This window comes from Desmodus rotundus, chromosome 5, assembly GCF_022682495.2.
Source record: "Desmodus rotundus isolate HL8 chromosome 5, HLdesRot8A.1, whole genome shotgun sequence".
In the NCBI taxonomy this organism is placed as follows: Eukaryota; Metazoa; Chordata; class Mammalia; order Chiroptera; family Phyllostomidae; genus Desmodus; species Desmodus rotundus.
Genome location: NC_071391.1, coordinates 15,095,998 through 15,114,936, shown reverse-complemented (window position 1 = coordinate 15,114,936; position 18,939 = coordinate 15,095,998). Strand labels below are relative to the sequence as shown.

General features: G+C 56.0%; 1 protein-coding gene across 5 annotated transcripts in view; it reads left to right on the top strand.

Annotated features, from left to right (window-relative positions):
* The window catches only part of CD82 (CD82 molecule), a 52,291-nt gene that overhangs the window by 22,596 nt on the left and 10,756 nt on the right, over positions 1–18,939 (top strand). For all 5 annotated transcript variants that reach the window (XM_045194009.3, XM_045194008.3, XM_024558689.3 and 2 more), the window contains 4 exons: positions 5,311–5,393; positions 10,243–10,315; positions 15,282–15,406; positions 15,540–15,614. In XM_045194009.3, coding sequence (XP_045049944.1) covers positions 5,331–5,393; positions 10,243–10,315; positions 15,282–15,406; positions 15,540–15,614 — 336 coding nt within the window. In that variant the 5' untranslated portion in view covers positions 5,311–5,330. The remainder of the gene's footprint in view (positions 1–5,310; positions 5,394–10,242; positions 10,316–15,281; positions 15,407–15,539; positions 15,615–18,939) is intronic.

Below are 18,939 nucleotides of genomic sequence, written 5' to 3'. Positions count from 1 at the left end.
CCATTCACCTCTCCACCCTTTCCCTCTCCCCTCCCCCCACCCCACCCTCCATGCCTCCCTCCATCCTTCCATCCTCCCATCCCTCTATCTACCCACGCTCCCAGTGGCAACATTTTCTGGGATCCTACTTTGTTCTCATAAATAATCCACAGTCTTTCCCCTCGAGGTCTCACGACCCATCGGGGAGATGGACAAGTGAGTAGAAAATTACTGGACAGCGTTAGGAGGTGGGATAGTAATCTCCGTTTATTGAAAGCCTGCCTCGTGCCAGGCACTTTACCCACATTATCTGATTCAATCTCAGAGCAAATCTGCCAAAGAGATTTCATTTTCTTCTTTTCACAGATGACTAAAGTGGGGCACAGAGAGGTTAATTTCTTTGTCCAAAGTCACACAGCTGGAAGGTGATAGAATCACATTTACAACCAGGCAGCCTGATGCCAGAGCCTGTTCTGGGAACTGCTCCAGCATGCAGTGCTATTGGAAGGAAGCAGATTGGGAGTGCCCCTCACCCACACGTGTATTCTCAGGGCGGGGGGTGGGGGGGTGGCGCAGGCAGTGATGACAAGCTCGGCTGGAGTAGGAGGTATCCTGGAGGAGGTGGATGTCTGAGGTGAATACTGAAGGATGAGTAGGAGTTAATGACATATTAGTGTAATAAAATTTCACTGTACAAACTGATTTGGCATAAAATTATATATTTGGTCAATTTAAATTATAGATGCTTAGAAATGGTCAATTTACCTGCTATGAAGCATAACAAAATCAGCACCTTCTTCCTACTGCTCACACAGCTGCCGGTGACTGTTCTGGAATTTTCCAAATGAAATGTGCTTGTTTTGTGGCTGTCAAGACCTCCTTGCAGGAAAGCAGGGCAGACACCCCGGTGTTTGTAGAGAGTGTGCACAAGGAAGCAGAACCCTGGGAGGCGGTCTCTGTTTCATTTCATCTGCAAATACAATGCCCTCCCTCACTTCTTCCCCAAGTCCTAATAAAGATGTTCATCCCAGCTCTGGCTGCCAGGTGCTGACCTCACTATGTCTTCATAACAGGGGGTGCAGCTGGGAGCCCCACTCTACGGGTGAGGAGAACAAGGCCCCAGAAGTCCCTTCCCTGTGGCCATGCATTGGCAGAGCCAGGATTTGAACCCTTGCCTGGGGATCCTGTGCACCACCATTCAATCCCCTACACCAGGAAATGACAAGCTTTTTCCGTAAGGGGCCAGGCAGTGAATGTTTAGGGCTTTGTGGGCCAACGGTCTGCCGCAACTGCCCCGCTCTGCGTGGCAATGCCACGGCAGCTGCAGGCAGGACACAAACCAGGGGCTGTGGCTGGGTGCCAACCCGAATTTATTTATGGACTTTGAAATTTGAATTTCATGTGTTACAAAATATTCTTTTTTTTTTTTTTTTTAATTCTTTTCCAACTTTAAAAATGTAAAGTTTGCCCTGGCTGGTGTGGTTCAATGGATTGAGTGCCAGCCTGTGAACCAAAAGGTTGGCAGTTCGATTCCCAGTCAGGGTACACGCCTGGGTTGTGGGCCAGCTCCCTGGTTGGGGGCGTGTGAGAGGCAACTGATCAATGTTTCTCTCACACAATTTGTTTCTCTCCCTCTTTCTCCATCCCTTCCCTTCTCTCTAAAAATAAATACATAAAAATCTCTAAAAACATAAAATTTTTTCCTAGCTCATAAGCCATGCAAAAAAATAGGTGGTGGGTTGGATTTGATCCCCTCAAGGCCTAGCTGGCCACCCCCCTGCTGCCCTGGCCCTTACTCCTGTCTAGTGGGTGAGCAGGCTGAGGCTCAGACCCTGCAGCATGGGCAGGCAGAGCTAGAATGTACCCCCACAGCCTCTGATTCCAACTTTGGGGTCTCCTCAGGACCTGGTGGGGATGGAGGGCTCCCTAAATTTGATGCCACACCCCATCGGAGGCTGACTGGAGCGTGTTCCCAGCCTTTGCTGACCCCCCTACCCGCCCTTCGTGGAACCGCCCATCTTCTGCCAGGTGTGGAGACTGTCACTCATCCCCTGCTCCCTGTGGCTGTGAGGGGGAAATGTCTGCACTCGCAGGGCAGAAAGACTTTGTGTCCAGGGTCCTGGCCCACAAGCCTGGGAGCCACCCACCCCAGGCTCTGGTTCTTAGTACCTTTTCCTCCCTCGGGCAATTCCCAAGTAGTCTCTGGACCTGCCCCTATTGGCTAAACTGCCTGCCAGTCATGGGGCTGCCTGACTCCTGTTCTAGCATCTGAACCCACCCAGCTTCCTCCTGGAGAGAAGGGGGCAGCCCAAGGGGTCAGTGGCCTGGCTCTGACCTGATTCTGGCCCTGGCCTGTCTGCATACTGGTGGCTGAACAAGATCTTTTAGCCCTCCGGGCCTCAGTTTGCACTTAGGATGTTGAAGGCTTTGCCCAATGCCTGGTATGAATTGTGTGAGTGGCCAAGAGACTGGCGCAGTGGCCCCGGGGGTGGGAGCATCGGGGACGCCCACCCAGCCCACTAAACCAGAGCTCCTCTGAGCTGTCTCCTGGGCCCTCACCACCTGCTTGGCCAACGGAACCCCAGCCATCCCCAGATACAGCCCGCGGCCAGTGCCTGGCACACAGCATTTCACAGTGCCAGGGTCTTGCGCCCTGGACCTTGGGCTGCTTAAGGAGCTGTGTGACTTGGGCAAGTTAACTGCACCTGCCTGAGCCTGCCCTCCACTCCACAGGGCACGAATACCCTCCTCACCTTCTGGGCAGGTTGTGACGATGAAAGGGCCCGATTGGCCTGGCGCCAATGGCGGTTCACAGGCAGACCCTCCCCCTTGCTCGGCAGGCCCAGTTCTCACTCTGGTCTAAAAGCTGCCGGGTTCTGAACACCCCCAGCCCTGTGAGGCTGCGCTGCAGACCTGGCCCAAGAGCAGGCTGTGGGAGCCGGAAGTGTACAAACTCCTCAGACTCTCTGGGCCCGCTGCTGTTGCCAAACGCTCTTTCTACACTTCTCCAGTTTCACAAGAACCAACTGGCATGACCACTGGCTCGTTGGAGCCTCTGCGCCCCTGGGCTGCGACGTGGTTAATGAGAAGTGCTTCTGGTGAAGTGGTGACTTATCTGTAGGCTGCTTGGGCTGAGCCTGTGTCAGGCCCTGGGCCTGGCAATCCACACCCCACACCCCTTCCCCACCATGTCCTTTATTGGGAGGAACCCCAGATGGGCGAGCAGATCCCTGGTAGGAAAGCAAAGCGCACCTTCCTGCATGGCGGGATCTTCCCTCTCTGGCTGTTTGCCCCCTGCAAGTGTATGAAGTGCCCCTGGCGCTGTGTGGGGAGGGGAGAGGGGTAAACAGTAGTCTCCTGTACGTGGACCAACCCCCCGCAAGCCTTCCTCTCAGACCTCTGGGTCTCCTGACTTGGGGGTGAGGGTAGCCTCTAGGTCTGGGGGAGGTCCCGGGCAGAGTTGCTGAGGCTAGTCTTTCAGGGTTCCTGAGTCACCACTGTCCCTGCATTTCTCAGACCTAGATCTTGGACCCTGGTGGCTTGGAAGAGCGTCATTTCCCTGTGTAGCACTTGAACCAACTTCCTCCATAAGTCTTTATTCAGACTTTGCTTCCATGCCACTTGTGATGAGGTGCTCACTACCAACCAGGCAGCTTTTTTTTTTTATTTCTTCTTTGGATGCCTTTGCTTCATGTGCCCAAATCTGACCCATACAAAGGCAGCTAAAGAAAACTTTCTCTAACAGAGATACTGGAAAACTGAACTGGATCCCTTGGGAGGCGGTGAGCCCTCCTGCTAGACCCCCTTCCCCTGTCACTGGAGGTGCATTAAGTCAAAGCTGAGCTTCCACTGGCGAGGATGTGGGAAGATTGTTATTATGTCCAGAGAAGGGTGAGAGGCCTCTGTGTGGACAGGGGAGATTCCCATGACTTAGGACTGCCTTCTACCCTGCAAGGAGTGGGTAAGAGGGCCTCCATCCTCTCTGCTCTGTGCCCTCCCCAACCCTTCCCCCTCCACAGAGCAGTGGGAACAAGACCGGGTCTGGTGCCTGCTTCCCCATCCCCACCCCCGCCCTCAGGGCCTGGCTCTACCCTTGCAGCTGTCCCTGGCCAGCTGTCCTGGCCCAAGCTGCCTGGCGCTGGTTGCCTTCACCCCACAGGGCCTGAGAGCTGGCTGTTGTCACTCCTGGGTTGTCTGGCCTCGGGGAGGGTGCACAGGCAGCCAGCTTCCAGCTTCTAGCTTCCTTCTTCTGCCCTGAGTCCTGCCCTCGCCTGGGGTCCTCTGAGTAAAGGGACACAGCATGGATTATGTCACCCAGGGTGACTGAAAAGTTGTAAACAACCTGTGTGTTCAATCTTCAGTGTTGATTAAATGCTTTGCGGTATATCTACATCTGGGAGTTTAACCTGGAGTCCCTGGGGGGCTCCCAAATGGGCTTCATGGGGTCTGTGAACCCCCAGAAGTTATTTTCAAAACATTACCTATACCTGAGTCTCCTGGGAGAGTCTCTGAGCCCCCACCCCCATGTTAATAAGTATTGCTCAGTACCAGGAGCCCTCTGCGGCATGTGGGGTTGTGTTGTGGGAGGACACTTTACCCACAGGCAGAGATGCTGTGTCGGAGAATGGGGAAAGCAGTCGGCAGCTGAGCGTACAACCTGAGCACGGCCTTGTTGGACACCGTTTGTCACGCCCCTAAGTGCTGGAGGTGCGGCCACTCAAACGGTGGCAGTTCTTATCTCTGGGGCCAGATAAGAATTTCTGTTGAATTTGTGTTTTTCTGTATTTGTTGGATGTTTCACAACACATGTTCCTTCCCTTTGTACTAAGGTAGAGGGAGTCCATTTTCTGAGAGGCCGGAACTCTCCTTCTCCCCCGAGCAGCCCCCATTGCCCCAGATGTGCGGAACAAGCCACAGGACTCACCTCTGGGTCCCCAGACCAGAAACTTCCTGGTCTCCTGACTTCCGTGAGCCCACCTGGGCAGGTTTCAAACCCTGTGGCTCTCCTATATAATTTCCCCCCAAGGCCTGGCCCCAGTACAGTGGCTGGCCCAGACCCTAACTGCCAAGCATCGAGCGGCCCAGAGTACTCATAGGACCACGTCCTAGCTGTGTGGCTTTGGGCCAGTCATCTAACCTCTCTGGGCCTCAAGGTGCCATCGAATGGGACTTCATATTAGTACCTACCTTTGGGGTTGTTGTGAGGGTGAGCTAGGAGGATTTGGGGCCAACAGATAGCGGGTGCCCATCAGCCTTGGTTCTCTCTCCTCCCTTGCCCTGCCCAGTCCCACCCCACACTGACCTTGACCTACCTGCCTTCTCTCTGCACAGGGAGCTCCAGGGCCGGCAGGATGGGGTCAGCCTGCATCAAAGTCACCAAGTACTTTCTCTTCCTCTTCAACTTGCTCTTCTTTGTAAGTATGGCCAGCGCCGCTTGACTGCCTACAGCAGAGACTCTGGTCCCTGGTGCATCCCAGCCTGAGACCCTCCAGAGATGCTGGGCCTGGAGATGGAGGTGGGGTGTGGTTGGTGGGGGCCGAAGGCAGGCCATTCCAAGTGGAACCGGGTTGGGCTGGTGAAGAGACTGCTGGCATTCTCAGCTGGCTCCCTGGCCCAGCCTTCCCCTCTCCTGGGGCTCTGAGGCCACCGTCCAGGCAGGAGCTAGGTGTGGGGGAAGGAAAGCCCTCCAGGCATCGCCTCCATTCTTGTCACTGGGGAATTGCTGGGGGGCAGTCTCTGGGATCTTTCTTGTCCTGTCCTGCCCCCCACCTTCCTCTGCCCCTCTGAGAACTTGCCTGTTACAGTTCTGGTCTCCAATGCCACCCCCCACTCCCACTTCCATTGTGGAGAGTGTGTCCCGAGCTACCCACAGGGTGGGCATGAGGAGGCTGGGCTCTGGGCCAGAGTGGAGACAGTTTCCTTCCCCAGACGCACCCTGGCAGGCGTCACCAGGTCCCCAAGCCAGGGGACGCCCAGATGTAAGCTCCATCCACATCTGGAGCTGGTTTTCCTGGGGCCTTGATTCTCCTCTTTGGTCTGGCACCGAACGACTCCTACTGCTTTGGAGTTGCCAGGGTGATGGGGGGGGGGCGCTGTGTATGAGTAGTTGTGTGAGTGTGTGAGAGAATGTGTGCATGAGAACGTGTGTGAGTGTTCACGTGTGAGAGTGTGTGTGTGAAGGGGTGGGGATGAGAGCAGCCTGAAGGGGTCTTCACAGCCCCAAAGCAGCCCTGGGGCCATGGCCTCTCCCTGTTGCTTCACCCTGTGCTGTTAAAAAATCGGGTTCTACGGTAAGATGTTTATTATGGTCCAACTTTACTTTTAGAAATTGTACACATACATGAATATTTTTAAGAGAAAAACAATACCCCTAAACATTAGTGTTAGGCTTCCAGGAAACTCGGGGTTTGTTCTTTGTGCTTCTTCGTTTTTCAAATTTCCTACAATAGACATGAATTACTTGTGGGAAGAAATTGTTTCACAAGTTACATAAGATTGTGGAAAGTTTAGAAAATAAAGAATCATTCTAAATACCTTCTCATAACCATAACCCAACATACGGATACTTACAAGTGAGTTCCTGGCACATGAAAGCACACACGTGTACATGCACTCACACACGTGGACAACCCTGCCCTGCTCTTTGTCCACCCTGCCTCCAGCCCCACCTCTCTCCTTGAGGACCATGCTGAGGCTCTGGCCCTCCACTGATGGCAGCCAGGCCCGGACGCCACTCCGGGCAGGGCCTGGGCACCTGGGCTTCCCCAGCTTGGCACTTGGGTCCCTCCTGGCTGGCCCGGGTCACTGGAAAGCAGCTGCCCAAGCAGCCAGAGCCAAGCCCTTCCTGGCAGGCAGTCGGCTCCCAGGCTGAAGCCCCGCTACAAGGGCCAGTGGGGAACAGGGGTGGGGAATGCTGTGGCTCCATCCCTCAGGGCTCTATAGATGAGAGAGGGGTCTGGCCATAGCCTGATGGTGCCAGGGCTCGGGGCTCAGGGCTGTAGACACCCCCCTCTGCACCCACACAGTGGGAGGGAGGAGGGGTAGAGACTTCCTGGAGAGAGGGAGCAGGGTTGATGGTTTTGGCTGAGGTGTCCTTTCCTGTTCTATGAGGCTGCCCAGAGACTGGAAAAGCTTCTCTCAGGCCAGAGCTCTGGGGGCTGGTCTTGGGGACTTGGCTTCCTCCCAGCTGCTCCAGGGGGCTGGTGGGAGTCAGGTGTTAACTCCCTGTGTGCTGGGGCTCCGGATGGCCCCTCAGGATGGGGGGGGTGGGGGGGGTGGGAAGCTCTTACTACAGGAGGACCAGAGGGAAAGGAGAGTTAGGGGTGACAGTGTGTGTTTGCTGTTCACTCATCCACCAAACGTGTGTTTGACACCTCTGTGTGTTCAGACCCCTGGTGGTGCCAGGCACACACTAACCAGCAGAAGAGCGGTGGTTTCTGCACTCGTGGGACTCATGTCTAGGCAGTGGTGGCCTCTGATCAGCTACTCAAATGGGTGATAAAATCGCAGTAAGGGTAGGTGTTGGGAACGAAGGATGAGGCCCCTAGCACAGCAGATAATAAGGCACTTGAGCTTGTCAGGGCGGTCAGCAGAGGCTTCCTGGTGTTCCTCGTGTGGGGAGAAGGGGGTCTGAGCAGCAGGGACATCGGTCCCCTGGGGGAGGGGGCAGACTGAGCCTGTCCAGGGCGTGCCTGTCCAGGGCGCAGGCTTCCCAGAGCAACTCTGACCTTTGCTGCACAGTGGGAAGCGGCTATGTGGTCGGGCTCGTGGTTTGGAAAAATCACTCTGGCTGCCGAGTGTGCTCACACATGCACACGTGTACATGTACACGTTTTTGTCTGCACACCCTCCTGACCCCAGACTTCTCTCCAGATTGCCACATCAGCTTTTCTCACTCACAGAGGAGCCCTGAGGCCATTGGTGCTGGCTGTTCTGGGGCAAGAAGGATGGCCGTCAGGGTCCCAGCTCCTGGCTGAGCCCTGGCAGGGCCGGGGTGGTTCATGTGGGGTGTGTCCCAGGCCCCAGTCTTGTTCACAGAGAAAGGGGGTGCCAGGGTGTCTCCCCCATTCTGGTCAGCCACCGGGCCCAGCCTCCCACCTGGCTGTCCCATAACCTGGTGGCTGACCTAGCCACACCTGACCGCCAGGCTGTAGGCAGCAGACCGGCAGGGAAACTGAAAGGGCCGAACTGGGGACTTACCTCTGGATTTCTCCAGGCCAGCTGAGGAGCTTAGCCCAGCAGTCCAGGAATTTTATTCTATTTGGGATTATATTTGCCCAGAGGGGCTTTTCTGCCCTGCCTCTCATTCCCTCTCCCTGGAAGGGCAGTCCCCCCCGCCCCCACCTTGCCTGGCCCTGCCCCGTGAGGGCTGATAGGTGAGTGGGTCTGCGGTAACAGGCCCAGAGCATGGGCCTGACCGCTGGCCCTTGCCCCGCTGTGCTGTGATGTTTGGGGTGGGGTGGGCTAGGGTTCTGGGGTCTTTGGGAACCTAACTACTAGGTCCTATAAAGCCCCCCTTCTTCCCAGCAAGCTGTGCATGGGGGTACACCCTCCCCTTCCCCAGGGTCTCAGTAGCCTTCCTCTCCCCCGAGACTAGCTGTCTAAGGCTGAAACCCAGGATAGACCCCAAGTATCCCTGCAACTGAGGTGCTACCATCTGACCCAGCTTAATAGTCAGACCTGGCTTTGAGCCCCTGGTGGATGAATTAGGTGACCTTGAGCAAGGTCAGGGCCTCAGTGCCCCAGCTGTAAAAGGAGGACACTAACAGGGTCCACCCACTAAGGAGAGAGGGCAGGCGAGTGAGCTGCGGGAAGGCTGGGGATGAAGGAAGGTGGTCCTCGAGCCTTTGTGCCTTCATAGCCACGGTCACCACCTGCTGTTGTCTTTAAGGGGCTGGGCCAGGGTGAGGTGGGCAAGGTGCTCGCTGCAGGGCCACAAACAGCGTCATGCTGTGCCCCATGGGGCGTCTGCTGCTCGTCAAAAGGAAAAATCAGTAATACTGAGCCTGTTTTTATGTAGAAGTTTAAAATATTTTGTCCATCCTGGAATTTTTCCACTAATTTTTAAAAAACTAATTGCTATAAACTGTTATTTGTCTTGGTTACTGAGTCTTCGGTGCCCCCTTAATTTTACACCTGAAGCAAATGTGCCACTCCCCTCCCTTAGGGTCCCAGCTCTGGTCTTAACGATGCAGAGCCAGGCTGATCAAGACCCTGGGCTGCACCCCAGGCTGAGGGCATTCCTGGCCACCGTTGGTCTTGTGCTTGAGGCTACAGTGTGATGGCTGAGGAGGGAGCCCAAGGCTGGTGGTGAAGGTGGGTGGTGACACACTGGGACCCTCCCACCCAGTGGGGCCCAGGCCAGGCGCCAGGTGAAGGCCAGCCATATGGGGTGACACAGCGCCTCCCACCCAGGGGAACCTGTAGTTTTGTTTCCCCGCCTTAGCTGGTGTGGTGGGATGGTAGATCAAGGCTGGGGTTCCATCTGGGAAGGTGGACTCGGGCTGTGGGTCCGCCATGTGGGGGAGGGAAGAGGCAGGGAATGCCTGGGACTGGGCCTATGGCAGCCACCCCCCACTTCTTCGCCTTTCTACTCCTGCATTTACAGTTAGGTTCATGAACTCATTGATTTCCTGAGCCCTCAGCCCCTGGCACTGGATACAAGCTGTGTGCAACCTTGCCCTGCCCTCTGGGAGCCTAACCAGAGAGCCACACCTGGTAGTTAAACCCAGCAGAATGCCTGTTAAGAAGGGTCTCACAGTGGCTGCCACAGAGGAGAGGCCCCTCACTCTGCCTGAGGGAGTCAGGAATGCTCCTGCGGAAGGTGGCCTTGGAGCCAAGCTCTGAAGGACAAGTTGGGTTTTGATGTTCAAGTTCGCGGGGGTACTCCTCAGAGCCGGGCTGGGCTGGAGTGGAGGGGATGAGCCCTGAGCACAGGAAAGGGCCAGGAGATTAGTACAGGGTACCCCTGGCGGGAGGCTGTGCCCCACAGAGACGGTGGGCTCGGTCTGACCACACAGGGTCACGAGGTAGGGAGGCTGGAGGCAGAAGGGACTCTCCACAGTGGCCCTGCTGTCTGGATCGCTGGGGTACACTGGGACTTGGAGTTCGGGGCCCGAGGCCACTTTGACATCCCTGGATTGGACAAGGATGGAGGTGGCTCCGCTGTACCCCCTGGCCTGGGCTATAGGTAGAGCCGGGCAGGGCTCTCGCCCACCCCACCTGTTCTCAGTGCCCCCATTAACTGCCCCATTCTTATTCTAGATCCTGGGCGGAGTGATCCTGGGCTTCGGGGTATGGATCCTGGCTGACAAGAGCAGTTTCATCTTTGTCCTGCGTAAGGAGTCCTCTGCTTCCCCTGCCCCTGCTGGCTCTAGAGGGGAGAGCCAGGCCGCAGGCAGCACGGCCCCCACAAGTGCTGCGGCCCCAGCGCTGCCGGTCACTTTCCCAGCTGGCTCCAGGGCCCTGCCCAGGTCCCGTGGCTGACCTCTGCAGGGGGTTCTGGAAGGAATTTTCTCTCCCTCCTGAAACAAAGCTGCTGCTGTCTGGAGAACCCTGGGGGGTAGGGAGGCTTGTTCTCCCATCCTGGCCCCTTCCCTCAGCCTGACCTTGAGAAAGCCTCTTATTCCTCCATTAGCCTGTTCAGCAAAATGTGGGCAACCATCCCTCCCCTTCCCAGCTGAGAGAGATGTAGGAAAGAGTCAGGAATGACAGATTGCCGGGTGTTGATGAAGTGCCTACTGTGTGCCTGGCACTGCCTAGGGGGGTCGGGCATGTGCACTGAGGAGGAAGTCACCAGACACAACTTCTATTGTTCGAGCTCACAAGGCTAAGCATTTTGCATACATCAGTTGTCTTAATCCCACAACAGCTCTGCGAGGTAGGAACTGTTCTGTTCCTGCCTTACGAAGGAGAAATGAGGTCTGAAGGACTTCCACTCCTTGCTCAAGTTCACACAGCTTCTGAGTGATAGGTGTGGGACTTGAACCCTGAGAGCTTCGGCCTAAATGCTGCACGTGGTGAGAGAGCCGCAACATGGAAGCCCCTTCTCTCGCTATTTAGACGCAGGAGGAAAGAAGCCCAAGATGATAAGAGCCATTCTGAGTCTACTCACAGTCTCCTCCGGGAAGGCTACCAGGCTTGCTGCACTGACCTCTCATGGATGCCCTCTAGTGGGAGGAAGCCTAGCACATGGCCCCAAGTAGCATGATGATGCCACTCCCATCAGTGAGTCCTTGGCTCACTTCCCCTTCCAGCAGCTGCCGGAGGTAGCAGGTTTGGACTCAGGCCCATGACAGCTGCTTGATTTGAATAAAACAGAACTGGCTACAGTGGGGTCACACCTGTCACTGTGGTCTCAGGGGGCTGGGCCTTTTCCCCTCAGAGGGTAAGGGTAGCAAGGATGATTCACACCCCCACCTACATAAGACTTGGCCTGGGTCTGTCAGCCTTTCTTCTTCCTGGGGGGCAGCAGACACAGCCCCATTCTGGGGCCAGGGTCCCGGTTTCCTGTCTCTGCCGGGTTCCCACACTCTCCCCATCCTCCCTTGGCCCTGGCTAGGCCCAGGCTCCCTACCTCCTGGGCCATGGCCCACACCCAGTGGGCACTGTGCCACCAGGCAAAGTCTTGAGGCCCAGCCCGCCCACCGCATTTCTGCCCTCTGCACCCCGCCCCAGGCCTCCAGGGACCGCCTGCTACTCCTCCTGCCTCCTCCGGCCTCCCCCATGTTTAGGTCCGAGAATCTCAAGCTGGCCGGACTTCAGAGGCCCCCCGGATGCACCCGTGGTGTTTTTACAAACACAGAGCCCAGCCCCACCCCAGGGGATCTGACCCTTGCTTTGGGCGGGGGCCTGAAGCACCATGGTTTTTTACAAAGTTCCCCAGGTGGTTCCCAGGCAGCCATGGCTCAGAAACACCAAGCTGATCTCGTAGCCCAGTCGCTGTAGCACTGGGTAAACTGAGGCTTGGCAAGGGAAGAACTGTAGCACTGGGTAAACTGAGGCTTGGCAAGGGAAGAAAGACTTGCTGAGAGTCACGTAGCAAGTAAGGGTCAGGTCTGGGAGCCCAGGGCTGCTGACCTACTGTGTGCCAGGCTGCGTGACACAGCTCTGCTCTTAACCTAATTGAATCTTCGCTACATCACTATCCTTTGTTTAATCCTCACCCAAGGGCATGCTTACTGATTTCCGAGAGAAAGGGAGAGAAATATCAATGTGGGAGAGAAACACTGATCAGTTGCCTCTCTCAAGTGCCCTAACTGGGACTGAACCTGCAACCCCGGCACGTGCCCTAAGCAGGTGTCGAAACCAAGACCTGTCGGTTTCCAGGACAATGCTCCAACCAATAGAGCCACACCGGCCAGGGCTCCGTGTTTTACAGCGGAGGAAACTGAAGCACAGGAAGGGGAAGTAGCTCAGCTGAGGGCACAGGCCAGCAGGTGGAGAGCTGGGATGTGAACCAGGGGCCGGGCTCCTGAGCCCCCATTTCCTGAGCCCTTGCACTGCCGGGTTCTGTGGCGCACCACGGGCTCGCAGGACAAGCAGGCGCAAGCCCAGTGGTTCGGAGCACAGATTCTGGATACAGACTGTCGTGGTTCGGATCCTGGCTCTGGGACCTATGAGCTCCGTGACCCCGAGCCAGCGCCTTCACCTCTCTGTGCCTCTCTGTCTGTAAAACGGCAATGAGAGAAGGTGCCCCACAAGGTTATTGTGAGCAATTACATGAATTATTACCCAAAAAGAGTTTTGAACAACTAGTGAATAGTAAACCCTAGTTAGTGATTGTTAAATAATAATGTTTATAATAATTGTTATATTATGATAATTATTAAAAGTGTTAAATAATAACATTTAAAATATCATCTAATCCTATGACATCTTTAAGAAATAGGACACTGTTCCTTTTCACGGAGAAAGAAACAGAGGCCGGGGAAGGGCCTGCCCGGCTCGGAGGCTGCCAGCAGCAGAGCTGGGAGCAGCACTCACGCGTTGTGGTCCCCAGTCCCTTTCAGCTTGGGCCACTTCCTCCCCCCACTAGGGCCTGCTCGACCCAATAGGATCAAGATGTTTCTGCCACACATAGTAGATGGGTCACCCTGGAATGTTCTCAGGTCCCTTCCCAAGTTAGTTGCTCAGATCGGGGCTGACCTGAGACCCTGGCGGAGGACAGGGACTGGCGTCCACAAATGTTCTGAAAAACCGGCCCCCACAGCTCAGCTAGCCTCCCAGGGACGGGGTTGGGGCTTCAGCCCTGGGCCTCGCCTGCTGGCCACCTCGGTGGCCTCAGGGCCCCTAGAGACAAATCAGGGTGTGAATCCCCACCCTTGGGGCTGCTGTGGGAGCTCAGCAGGATGATTCGGGTCAAGGGCCTTGCCGGAGCTGGCACACAGCGGGTTTCCAGGCGGTGCCAGTCCCTTTGTTGCAGCCGTAGTCACTGGGAGGGCTGTCGGAACTCAAACCCAGGAAGTTCAGGGAAAAAAATTTGGTGGATCCTGCTGCCCACGCCAATTGCCAAGAGCCAGGGCAGTGAGGGCCTGGAATAAAAAGGAAGCCCCACCCTCACTCAGCGGGGCTCTGCCTGGATTCCTGGGGGCTGCTGTGAGGAGCAGGGCAGAAGCAGCCCTACCCTGGCACCCTGAGAGTGGGGTGGGCGGGCCAGGGCTCTTCCTGAGCTCCAGAACATTCTGTCTACCACCAGAAAGTGGAGCTGGGTTGGGCCCTGCTCCCACCCACACTCCAGCTTTGTAGTTAGACTTTAAGGGGCTAATGCCCCCTCGGTGGCCTCTCTCAGGCCCCCCCGGCAGCAGGCAGTCATTCTTCCTGCTGACAGTCATTTCTGCCGGCCCCGACTATGCCCGAGTCACTGCAGAAGCACACTGAAAATGCAGGTTCCAGGTGGTTTCCTCGTGATGGGCCCAGGAATCTGCATCCCCAGGAAGCTGGCCCCATCGCTGGTGTGCTCCAGCCTCTGAGGACCTGCCTCTCGGGAGTACCAGGGCTGTCACGACATGAGCCTGCAGCCCCCCCGCCCTGGCCCTCCTGGTGTGTCTCACAGCCTCAGTGTAGAGTGTACCCACACCAACAGGCTGGAGGTGGCCCTGAGCTCTGCGCTGTGTGATCTGTTGGGCTTCTGGGGAAATGCTGGCCAGGTGCTCTGACAGAGCTCCCAATCTGCCCCCACTTGGGGGGGGCTCTGTTTGCCACCAGCCCTGCAGAGGGTCTCCTGCCATCAGGCCCCTCCTCTGTGCCTCGAGCATATCACCTGTCACACTGGTCTGTTCTTTCTCACCTTCTTTCCATTCTTCACATACCTCAAGCTTACTTCTTCCTCAGGCCTTTGCACCTGCTGTTCCCACTGCCTGGAATGCTTGTCCCTCGGGTCTTCACTTGACTGACCTCTCCTTTCTCACCTCAGCTCAAATGTCACCTGCCCAGACCAGCCTTCCCAACACCCAACCCACTCCCTGCTTTAATAGTTCTCTGCATGAGCTGGCTTCAACACCTTCACGGCCCTTTGCACAACCAAGAGGTTGTACTGTTTACTTGTTGCCCCCACCCCACATGATGTCAACTCCTTGGTGTGGGCACCTCGTCAGTCTGACTTCCGTATTCCCCAACAGCCACCACAGTGTCTGGCACTTGGTAATCCCAGGCCAGGATATGGCCCCGTGCATTGGAGGAAAGAGTGTGGCACTGGAGTCTACATATGTCCCAGTCACAGCTCTGGCCTGTGCCGGTGCACCTCTCTGAGCCTCAGTTTCCTCATCTGTGCAGTGGCTGTGCTGAGTTACGTCAGAGTCGGAGATGTGTGTGGGAAGCCCCTGAGGCACAGTGTGTGGGCAGGAGAGGCTGGCGTTGATCGTGTGGCCCGGGCCGAAGGCAGGCCTGTGGCTCGTTAATTCAGCAGCTATTCTCGCATCATTTTGCTGCGCCAGACACCGCTCGGGGGTGGCAGGGGCAAACCCAAGTCCCTGCCCTCATGGAGCTCGCTTTCTGGTGGGGCTGCAGCCACAAGCCAGATGAACTAGTACAATGCAGTCTTTCCAATCCTGGTCAGTGCCAAGGAGATCAAGTAAAGCAGGGATGAGGTCTAGCATAGCTCGAGGGAGGCACATCCAGGCAGCTTCCAAAGAGTGTGAGAAGCAGTTCCCTGCAGGGGGAGTGGGGGGCGCTGACCCAGCACCCCAACTCCAAGGGGGACATTTGGGAGCAGTCCTGGGCCTTTGGGCCCTGCCCCTTGTTTTGTACTTCATGAATGGGAGCCAGCCAGGCTGAGTCGAACACCCATCTTTCTGTCCCCCCAGAGACCTCCTCTAGTTTGTTCAACGTGGGGGCCTATGTCTTCATCGGCGTGGGGGCCGTCACCATGCTCATGGGCTTCCTGGGCTGCATCGGTGCCGTGAACGAGGTCCGCTGCCTGCTGGGGCTGGTAAGTCAGCCCTTCCCTACCACGTGCCCAGCCCCCTGAGCCCCGCCCTGGCCCAGACTGTGGGGGGAGCACCTGAGAGGAGTGGGGCCTAGTGGGAGACTCCCAGCTGACTCTACCTGCTCTGTGTTCCCAGTACTTTGTCTTCCTCCTCCTGATCCTCATCGCCCAGGTGGCTGCTGGTGTCCTCTTCTATTTCAACATGGGCAAGGTAAGCACCCTCTCCCTCCCCGTCCCCAACCTGCATTGGACCGGCCACGTGGGGGATTGGCCTGGGGGTGGGGGATTGGCCTGGGGGTGGGGGATAGACAAGAGGCCTCAGTTGTCACTGTCAGATCCAGCAGGTGCAAGACAGCTCTCTGTGGTTAAATGGGGGCTGGTAGAAGGGAAGGCAGTATCTGTGGGCAGAGTCTCTCTGGGGCCTAGATCCCGCTCCACCCCACTTGCTAGCCGTGTGGCTGCTGTGCTCAAATTGCTTACCTCTCTCTGCCTATTTCACCCTCTGTAAACTGGGGACAATAATGACATTGAACCCTTTGGGTTGTCGCGAGGGTTCAGTGAGATGTTAGTAAAACACAGCACAGTGCTTGGCATGGTAAGAACTGAGTAAATCTTTGCTGTACTTGTTATTGTTAAGGTACCTCAGCAAGTATTCCACCCATGGCAGGCATCCACAGATAAGGCCCTGGGAAGAAACTGTCAGTAGAAACATTAGTGCTGCGTCACAGGGAAGGTGCAGCTTTGAGGAATAGAAGAACATTAGACTTACTGTGGCTTAAGATCTAAGGACACTTGAGGACACAATCAGAAGTCAAGTTTGGAAGCTCAGAGACTGTGGTTCTGCCTGTCTCTTCAACATCCTCATCATACTGGCTTCTCTACATCATACCTCTCACCTCATGGTCCCAAAGTGGCTGCCATAGCACCATCTTGTGCTGCTGTAGCCAGAAGAAGGGGAATTGGGCAGTGCCAGCCATGGACATTTCTTCTGTCAGAAGAGTAAGCCCCCTACAAATGTCCCCCAGGTTGGGTTACAAACCTGGCTTTATTGGTGGCTGAGAAAGTATCTAGCTTTTAGACAGAGGCACAAGGAGCCAGGAATGGCCACTGGGTGAGCCAGTCAATTGTGATGACCGCAGGTATTTATGGAACATCTACTATGAGCACAGAACTCTTCTAGAAACTTTATACACGTTGTCTCGCCCTCACAACAGCTCGGTACAGTAGGCGTTGTGTTGTCGGACAGGGAAGCAGATGCTCAGAGAGATTAACAGCAGTAGCAGCACCAATAATAACAACTATAACCTCCGCCATCCCTGCATCGGTTCAGCACACATCACAGGCTGGGTACAGTGCTGGCCGCTTTACATTCATTCTTTTGCCGACGCTCTCCCAAGATATATGAGAATCCCAGTCCTACAGGGGAAGGCAGGGAGGGCACCCAGCAGGTCAATGGCCAGGCCAGGTGAGAGCTCAGGCACCTGACTCCAGTCAGTGTTCACCCATGGCCCAGCTGTACCTGGGGGCTGGCCCTCCTCCAGTGCTACCGTTCCTGTCCGCTGAGCAGGTGGCAGAGCTGGCAGCGGGGGGCAGGGCTCCTGCATTTCACCGCGTGAAGGTCACGATGCCTCAGATCCCTCTGAGAAGGAAGCTGAGAAAACCTTACACCCTCAACAACTAGCACTTGGAACCACTCTGGAACCAAACGTTGTGTGCGTGCTGATTGAATATTTGGACTTCATAGGAATTCTCAGATCATGGGTGTGAGCACCCGCATTTGCAGATGTGGAAGCTGAGGCACAGAGAGGTTGAGCAACTTGGCCAGAAGTCACACAGCTAGGAAATGGCAGAGCTGAGATTTGAGTCCCAGCAGCCTGGCTTCTGAGCTCATGCTGGTGAAATTTTCACTGTGGGCCCTTCCTGAGTCTGCTGTACTTATTTACAATCCACACCCAGCCTGTTTCCCAGGAGAATTGGACCTGACTTCGGATGTCGGCACAGGGTGGCTAAAATCAAAACAAGAGAGATCAGAATGCACACCAAGAGAGGAAGACCATTGTTCCTGAAGCCACGGGACAAGATGCTCATGTAGCTGAGGGCTAACTCGAACCTGAACTTCCTGGCAGCCAAGGCAAAAGGGGAGATACGGTTTCAGTAGATGAAAGGAAGCTTACTTGGCTATCGCACAGGAAGAAGATGCTTCAGGCAGGGAAACTCCTTTTCCGGAGAAAGGGTTATGGGTTGAGCACCTGGGGCTTCTCTGGGACCCAGCCAGCTGTACGTTCTAATAGGGGTGGACGGGACCTGGGCTCCAGTGAGCCAGCTCCTGTGACTGAGCGCTGGCCAGCTCTGCAGGGGTGTCGGGCAGTCCACCTTGCCACCTCTGCGTGCTTCCCCATCTCAAAGCAACAGAGACAGTGCCCATCCGTGGACACTGACTGCATGCCAGCAGCTGACTTCGCGACTTGACACACGTTTCGCTTTTACGAGCATTTCCACTGTAAGAAACTGAGGCCCAGAAAAGCGACGTGGCTTTTGGCCACAGTCACACACAGGGCGGAGGTGTCAGAGTGGAGATGTCCGTCCTGCTCCCTCTGACTCCAGGCCCAGGCCTCCCTCTACACCATGCTGCCTCCCCCAGGAGGGTACAATCTCTGCTTGGCTGATAACCAGAGCCGCACCGAGGTGTCCCGCAGGTCCACAGTAGGGCTTGTATGGAGGGTCACCTCTCCTAACTCCAGTCTAGACTCTGTCCCTCGTACCCCTTGACCCCTTCTGTGCCTCACTCACTAGCCCCAGGCTCAGGCCCTCACTCTCCCCTGTCCCAGGCCCCCTCACCTTGGCCCACCTCCTCTTCTGGAAGGCAGAGGGAAGTTTTCTGGCTTTTCTGCGGAAATTCTGGCGCCACCCTATCACACAAGTTGGAACGAACGATTTATTTTTTCTTTCCCGGCACATTGTAAATCCCAGTGGAAGACTAAACATGCCCTTGATGGTGTTTATTCCTGCAGATGAGGCCCAGCTGGGGAGGTGGGGCTTGTGTGAGCCTGAAGGGAAAGAAAGGCCTGTTGCAAGGCAGTGGGCCCATCTCTCCGGCCTCTTCCAGGCCTCCTGGCCAGTGGGAGGGACGGAGCCCTGGGCTCCCTGTGAAATGGTCTCCAGGCTGCCACCTGTCTTCCCTGCCCCACACTTTCAGCAGCCGCTGTTTCCAAGGCAACAACAGGGGGAGGGGGAGCTGGGTCTTTGGGCCAGGCGTGTGGGCTCCTGGATTACAAATGGAAGAGAATAAACCTGCAAGACCCCCACGCCCACCCAGGAGCGCCGACTGCCAGACATTTATAAAATGCAGAGTGGTGGTCAGGGTCTGGGCTCCGGAATCAAAGTGCCGGTGTGGGAACCCCTACGCTGAGACCCTCGGCAGGTCACCACCCTCTCTGGGCCTTGTGTGCCCAATGCCATGATCACACAGGTCCACTGTTCCTTGTCTGCAATTCAGAAACCCAAAGCCACTTTGAAATGCCCCCCACCAAAAAAAA